The 8443-nt window shown below is 40.4% G+C and overlaps 1 protein-coding gene across 1 annotated transcript; it reads left to right on the top strand.

Moving 5' to 3' along the window:
* The first annotated feature begins 1564 nt into the window (after positions 1-1564).
* pjvk (pejvakin) lies at positions 1565-8437 on the top strand. The gene is made up of 6 exons (XM_057338630.1): positions 1565-3992; positions 4966-5161; positions 5329-5470; positions 5545-5662; positions 5732-5875; positions 5992-8437. The coding sequence occupies exons 1-6, from the start codon at positions 3782-3784 to the stop codon at positions 6291-6293; spliced, it is 1113 nt and encodes a 370-aa protein (XP_057194613.1). The 5' UTR covers positions 1565-3781; the 3' UTR covers positions 6294-8437.
* Positions 8438-8443: the final 6 nt, after the last annotated feature.

Genomic DNA, 8443 nt, shown 5'->3' with positions numbered 1-8443 from the left:
TGTGTATAATGACAATAAAGATTCTATTTTATTCTATTCGTGTTACAAAAACCGTAGACCCTCTTTAACATTCACGTGTAATCTTAAGCATCTGACATGTGCACATATACAGTATGTTACATGTGAATGCATAAAGTGATAAACATGACCGTTTAGCTAGAAAACATAAATTAGTCAACACACCTACATTAATATTCATGAGTTTCAGACTCATTAACATACATTCCTAGTTTGTACATTAGTTTCTCACGTGCAAGGGATGAAGGTCATTATTACAGTGACATAAAGAACTGAAGTGTTTGAAAACACAACATGTGAAAATGTTTGTGGGCTTTAAAGAAGCTGAAAATTAAAACCAATCCACATGGGACACATCAAGCGTCTGATTGGTCTCTTATACTCAGCCTGCCTCACACAAATCTTTCTACATTCTGAAATGGAAAATGACTTCAACACAAGTAAACAACTGTACAAGTCTTTCCCTTCAATTCATTTCTCCTACAGTTGTTTGTTCGGTTCATTTCATTCCCATTAACATCAAACTTAACGTCATAATGGCCGTGCTAACACAGTGACCTCAGACCGGCACCACAGAATATCACTGTACATGTGTACAGACCATAAACAGCCATTAATGTTTTACCAGTGTGACTGACCTCAGTTCACTCCACCCATCAGTGAACACGAGGTCATGACTGACTGAAACCTTCCACAAATACATTTCACGGAAAGAAGAATCAACACATTCTGAGGAACCCACACCACGGTGAAGAATACCAACACACTGATGTCGTCGACTCATCAAGAGACACACAAATACAAAATGACAATTCTCTCATCATTTATTCATCCTGGTGTCATGTCAAACCCGTACGACTTTCTTTCTTCTTCAGGACACACAAAAAGATATTTTGAAGAATGTCGATAATCGAACAACACTGAACCCCATTGACTTCCATTGGATGAACACAAAACCAATGAGACATTTCTCAAAATATCTTCCTTTGTAAACACACGAGGGGGAATATAAATGTGTGGGGGGCTGTCTCAAATCCCAGGGTGGTCCTTAACATGAATTCATGTTTTAAAACACATTTAACATCAAATGCATAATCATCTTTCATAGATGGAATTTCATCCAGTCCCATTTTTAAAAACAGAGCATAAAACAATTTAAACTGAAAGCAGATGTTATTCTGGTGAAACATCACATAAGTTTATCTTTACAAAAGTTGTTCCTGTTCGGCTTGGTTTAGCATGAAACATTTATTATTTCTGTGGCTGAAGCTGACCTGAAGTCAGTATTATAACAAGCAAGGCCGGACTTACCATTGGCCTTGACTGGGCTCTAGCCCAGGGGCCCCGCCCTTCAGGGGGCCCGCCTGCTGTCGTTAATTTGATTTGTTTATAGTTATATGCCAGTAATTTTATTTTTAATTTAAACTTTGTGCATTGGCCTACCAATGTTCAATAGCACTGCCTTATGTAAGGAACGATGTCGTTTAATTGGCTAATCGTTCCGTCAGTCATGTTGGCGTTTCCTGATTGGTCATATATGGATTCTATCCGTTACGTTTACCGCAGTTGAAACCTGTCTGCTCATTAAGACGCTTGTTCTAATGGCTGACAAGCGCAATCGCAGTGCCGCGCTTAAAGAAAACCAAAAACTGAGAGACAAGAACGCGAAAGAACAGCATTTAGGAAATAATGATTCTTTACACCCATGGCACCACACCTTGATCTTTAGGCAGAGAATCCAGAGCATACCTGTCACCATCTCCCGCCAGGCCGCCACCCTCCGGTTTTATTTCAGTTATTTCTCCTTTGAAACTCGCGGACCGACGTGGCTGGCGCCCGCCTTTGGTAGGCGAAGTTGAACGGTAGCCGAAGTAGAGTAGAGAGGATTCACATCCCCGCGAAAAACTTTCTCTTATTACACCGCTATATGATTCCACTCCGCGTTTTCCATTTGACGCTCGCGCCTCACAGTCTGTGTCCGCTCACTGAAGACGACAGATTGTTTCATCGACAGGTAGATGCAGTAGAGTCTACTAGCTGTTGTTGTTGTTACACTTTCTTTGCTTTTACAAAAAACGTGTTATGAAAAGTGTTGTGTTCTGCAGACATCTCTGAATAAAAACAGGTAATATAGAGTTTATTTCTAATATTTCCCGTTCTGTGGCCATAAGCGGTTCTTGTAAATAATACGCAAACACTGTTAAATCCATCCATGTAAATAAAAAATGAAAACATTCTGCTAACTAATAAACAAAGTTAAAACAACCGAACTACGGGACGCGTGAAGGGACAAACTGCGTTTAGATAGTTATTTCATTTCTGACGTTGAGATCTCTGGCAAAATGTAAATGCTAAATTAAGATGATACCTTGCAGATATACCATTCATGGATTCATGGCCTGTGAGCTGCATTAAACTGTCTCTTAGATTTACATTTAAGAATTTGACATTAAAATGATGTTATGTTAGTCATAAAGTAATTAAAACGATTTATAACAGAGGGGTGCCCTATTTGCCCTGCACAACCTCAGTTAACTAGACTTTACAAAACTATGGACCCATCTCATTATTATGAAACTATTTAAGCCATAATAAGACGTTTCATCTCATTATATGAATACAATTTTAATGTGCATTTCAAACTCATAGATCTGTCATATGCTTTACTGATGGAATTGCAATAGAATACTAATATATTTTTAACACTTTACACCGTTGCATTTGTTAACATTAGTTAAGCATTAGATTACATGTCTGCATTTGTTAATCTTTATTTTCAGTATTTACTAATATTTTTAAAAACATGCACCTGAACTAACATGAACAATTGTATTTGGCATTAACTAACAATAAACAAGATTAATAAATGCTGACAACTGTATTGCTCATTGTTGGTTTCATGTTAATGCAGGTGTTCTCAAATTTTAGATCAAGACGTATAATCTCTCAAAATCCTCCAGAAATACAGGGAGAACACACACATTTGTTCCTTTTTAGTAGTTTTTTTATTATGGATCAATAAATTTAATTTTAATTTTAAAATACATAATGGTAGGGCTGTATGATTATGTCAAAAACTATATTAGTCCCCTTGATATTGTAATGTTGATTATTAATGTTGATTGGATTTTACATTTAAGTATGTTTGAAACTTCCTACATGCTATAAACGCACCACTTGTGGCTCCCACTGTCAAAACAAGCATTATAAACGTGTAAACCAATGAACAAGTGTCATTGTTAGTCATTGGAGAAAAAAAACATTTACTAATGCTAACAAACACATGATTTTAAATGGTACGGGGGCCCCGAAAACAACTCAAGTCCAGGGGCCCCCATCCTCCTAAGTCCGGCCCTGATAACAAGAGAGAATGATATAGATGAATTTCCGTGTAGAGAGTTTTACCTACATAAACCAGTCAGGTAAATGACAACATATGTTTAAAAATGTCTTTTATTTATTAAAATAAGTTGAGCAATTCAATAGTCAATATTTCAAATAATGAGTTCAAATAACTTGCACTCAGTTTCATTATAGGTACTGAATTTAAGCCAGCAGTGTCAAATAGACGTGATGGTATCGGGATATTCATTTGAAGTGGATAAGACACAACACATATGGTAGAGAACACCCGGATCAGTTTCCACCCGCTTCATTATTTATCAACAGGGTGGACAAACCCTCTGTCGTCTCGTTCAGTCTGAAACTCAACTCAATAAACTCAAACACTGGCGGTATGATCAAGCTGAGTTGAATCACAGTCATGTTCGCAGCAGCGACGAAGAATTTCGTGAAGCAGGTGGGGGACACAGGTCGACTGGTTCCGGTCCCGAGCCTCAGCGAGGCGGATCGATATCAACCCCTCAGTCTGGTGACCAAGAAGAGAAAACGACATTTCTGGAAGAAGACTAAATACGCCTCGAGCCCTTTCTCACTGAAAGACATACTCGTGGGAGAGAAAGAGATCACGGCAGGTAAAGACCTCACTTTGTATTGTGTACAAGAGGGAATTAAATAAGTAAGGGATAGGTGCGGATTAAAGGATTGTAATGTACGACATGGAGGCCAAGAACCATACGACGCGAAGCGGAGTGCGGTAAAATAATGCACAGCTTGCCGTGGATTATCCCGCTTATACCACGGTCATTTGCCAAATTAAAGCTGTTATTGATGTTACAGTGCAATTTTTTCAGTGCAATTTCAAACATTGTTAAACTGACTGGAACTACCTTCCGGCCAATCAGAATCCAGTATTCCAACAGACCATTGCTGCGTCCCAATTCGCATACTATCCGTCCTAAATAGTATTCGAATAAGAATTAGTACGTCTCAAATCGTAGTATGTTGAAAAGAGTATTCAAAGATGTCTGGATGGTCTGAAAGATGGTGGCCGAAACGCCCGTTGGAGCATACTGTAGTCATGTATAAATGTAAGTTTAATTTTCACTTTCAATAACTTTTGATTGCATTTCTAGCGAGACATGAGTATAGTAGTTTTTATGTATGTGATTGGTTATTGCCAAATAGAATTCCGTTAGGCTGATTATGAAGCCTGTCTCGCTAAGCTGCCTTCGTGCACAAATGCTATCTTTGAACATCGCCGGCTGCTATTTGTAACCACAACGCTGCGAGCGTTTTCTCAGCCTAACGGCTAATAACCCAAAACTCACCGCGGGAGGGCGGAGTTCAGTGACGCTCCACTGCATCACTAAATTAATAAATATAACTATAGAGTTGACATTGCATTTGTGTGTGACAGATAATGGGCACAATGTTGCCTAGGCAACCATGGCCACTTCCGTATCCTGTTAGTATGTCCCAGTGCGTTCATATTGTTTTGCTACGCACTCCATAAGAAAACAGTACATACTTTTAGTGCATAGTATGAGGAGGCAAATTGGGATGCAGCACATGATATAAATACATCACCCTCTCATTGGTTGACAGGGGTCTCGTCGTATCAGCTCCTCAACTATGAAGATAAGTCTGATGTGTCCCTCACCGGGCGTCTGAGCAACCATCTGAAACACGATGTGGGCGTCAACATAAGCGGTTCAGATTCGGTGGCGGTGAAAGCTTCTTTTGGGATCGTGACCAAACATGAGGTGGAGGTTCCCACATTACTGAGAGAACTCAACTCAAGGTGAAGAACACAGACGTTCATTTGATTTGTGTGAATATCTGAACCACAGATGAGATCTCGTAAAGTGATTTCTCCTAGACATCAATGAGATTCAATGGAGAGAACATTTTTGCATCCGTGATATTTCTCCCGAGAAAAGAAATGTCCTTCTCTGTTCTGTTCTTCAGGAAAGTTGATCTGGATCACTGTTTGGTCCGTCAGTCCAGAGAAAGCGGTCGGATCGTGTTGTGTGTGGTCATGGAGAGCATCCGCACCACGCGTCAATGTTCTCTCACGGTTCACGCTGGAATGCGCGGAACCACCATGAGGGTAAACAGAACACACGCGTGACCTCTCCAAGCGTTACGTCCGAGTTCTCTGATGTTCTTCGTCTTGTTACACAGTTTCAGATAGATGACGGTCGAAACCCTAAAGGTCGAGACAAAGCCATCGTTATTCCGGCTCACACCACTATAGCGTACAGCGTGTTTGAGCTTTACGTGCGTCTGGACGGTCGCCTCGGTGAGCGTTTCTCTCTTCTTCACTATACTCCTCTGTTTTCATTGATTTAACCAAAGTGCTTTGGATCAGATATATGTGTTGCACCAGAGTCAGTGGGAGGGTTTGAGAAAGAACAGATCCGTGAACAGCTCGGAGGGATCATCGGACGCTTTTCTGTGGGGAGACTCAGGAGATTCCTGTCGGGAATCGTCTACGGGAATCCGTTCAGAGCAGGTGAGACGTGCCGGTTATTGTCGTCATTTGGGTACATTTCCAAAACGTGCGCACCAGATCGTGTTCAGAACACCTGCTGCGGTTGTTGATGATGTGTGCCTCTGTGTTTGCCGTAGACGACAGAACGTTTGAGGAGCTCACGCACTCTGACATGTACATGGATGACGTGGTGACGGATTATTACGAGAAGGCCGCCAGCATGACCGACCTGTCCACGGCTTACCTGAGGGACGACAAGCACACGCGTGTGAATCTGCTGAATCACAACATAGCTAAAGGTCCGTGTGCTCTGTGCGGGATGGGTCATCAGAGACGTGAGACTGTCTACGGATGTCTGGAATGCTCCTCGGGCGGAAACAAATACGTCCGTCTGCACGCCGTGCCGTGTTTTGACCTCTGGCACAAAACTCTGAGGTGATGAACGGCTTTAGAAGGAACATCTCGGTATTTTTATGCAGACACATTTTTTATACGACTGCAAGATGTAAAAAGAACACTTTCACTTTTTGTTCCTGTTAAGCAAACACGATGTCTGTTCATTTATTTGTTCATGGCTCTGACAAAAAAAATGTACGACCAACGAACGAAAAAACTTGTCCTCGGATTTTTTCTTTTGAAGGAAATGATTGCTTTGAAATTTCTCACGATAAAGCTTCAGTTGTTTCATCAAGTACAGGTCTGTCTTTTAGAAATGAATGTTAGACACAAACTTTGTCGTTGGTGCTAAACTGTGCATTGTTTACATCATTACATATTTATCCTCAAGTCAGTTTTTGGAAGGACTCGTGAACACAGGACAGATAGCAGCTATGCTTTGACAATATGTGAAGCAGCTGGTAAATTCTCCATCACACTGAATAATTAAAGGATTATGAATAAATGATGGTGTGGGTCGCATGATGACAGAGGAAGTGCATCATTAACAGTGTGAAACACACACCGTGTTCCTGTAGTGTTGAGTTAGCATGCTAACAGTCGGAAGCGTGCAGGGTTACATCATCATGTGTGTGTACTCGACACCAGCGGCTCACAACACAGTAATGGATGGAAACAAATTCACTGTACTTGAATGTATAGCATACGGGTCAAGAACACACAATAAATCATTCATCACAAACTCATAGGGCTGTACTCAAAATATCGATATGGCGATACATGGTCATGAGCCCCTGACGATGCGCGCATCGATACATCTGCCTCCGTATCGATTCTGCAGCACTTTTGAAATTAGCCAACTATTACGCAAAAATATTGTGTAACAATTATTAGTGGTATAAGGATCTGATCAGAATTTATCTGTGATCCGTACAGACCGCCCTTCGTGATTCATGTGACCCGCCTTCTCTCTGCATCCGTGAGCGCAGTAAACATGAATACAATCCAACAATGATACAATCTCATATTAATCTTGAGTACCTACACAGTAGTATTGCATAATTCGTATTGTCGTATCTTTGTAACAATGAAAATTGTAAAAAGCGCTATATAAATAAAGTTGACTTGACTTTGAAGAGTGTTTAGTTTGAACAAATTTATAAAAGAGAGATACAGCTGTACAATTATTGCTGGAGGCAGGCAGTGGGTTAGAACTACAGCACGAGCACACAACACATCATCGCATTATCCCTTCCTGTTGTTTACATTATGCACATACGCGCCGATTGCCAACAAAACACAGACGTATGACTTAGTTTCACTCACCGTGTGCGGTTCATGTCTGGCATCTCTCAGCACTGGGACCGCAACATCTGTCAGTTTCAAACCATCTCCAAATCCAGCGTTATATCCACCGTTTATATAACATCCATCACTGAAATGCAGTGAATAAACAAACACACCTCAACTTCTCTCCCTATCGCAAGAGTAATGAGCTGCAGGCACACAGCGCAGCCGATCTTGACGCAGCGCAGCCAATCTTGATAAGCGGGTATTCCTATCGCTCGTCAGTTGACGCGTGGGCGGACTATTTCTTTTGCCTTGCCGTGAGCGTGCTTTTCCGGAAAAATTGCTCAATAAAATTAATGGGATCCCTGTGACAAAATTTTTGTGATGTTTACTAAGCCACTAAATTATTTTTTTCGAGTGTATATACACATAAAGAGGTATATAGTCATTGCCAAAATGTATGTCTCGCTTTGGATAATGATTATTACTCAGATATATTATTAAAGATGTATGAAAGACTTTGTACATATGTTGAGTAGATTGTCATTTAAACTGCAGCTCTTTGAGAAGAATTTAAGGTTAGAAATATAACACATGAGCAAAGTTTATCGAGTCAATATTCAGGAGAATGAATAACTGCTGTTTAAGCACTTTTCTTTTTGTATATTATTTAGTGTTTGACCATGTTGTATTGGTCAATAAAACTATTCTGATGGTTTATTGATCTTGATGTGAAATTGAAAACAAATATTGTACATTCATGCCCCTGACATCACTTCTGGCCACAACTGTACATATACACATTACACACATACTGTATGTACTGCATTAAAGATACAACAGCGCCATCTATTGTAAGTGTTACCTTACTAAACTGCAGCGTATTGATGTCATGGGTGTTTT

Source organism: Triplophysa rosa, linkage group LG7 (genome assembly GCF_024868665.1).
Source record: "Triplophysa rosa linkage group LG7, Trosa_1v2, whole genome shotgun sequence".
NCBI lineage: Eukaryota > Metazoa > Chordata > Actinopteri > Cypriniformes > Nemacheilidae > Triplophysa > Triplophysa rosa.
Note: the sequence above shows the minus strand (reverse complement) of the source record. Positions and strands in the feature narration are given on the sequence as shown.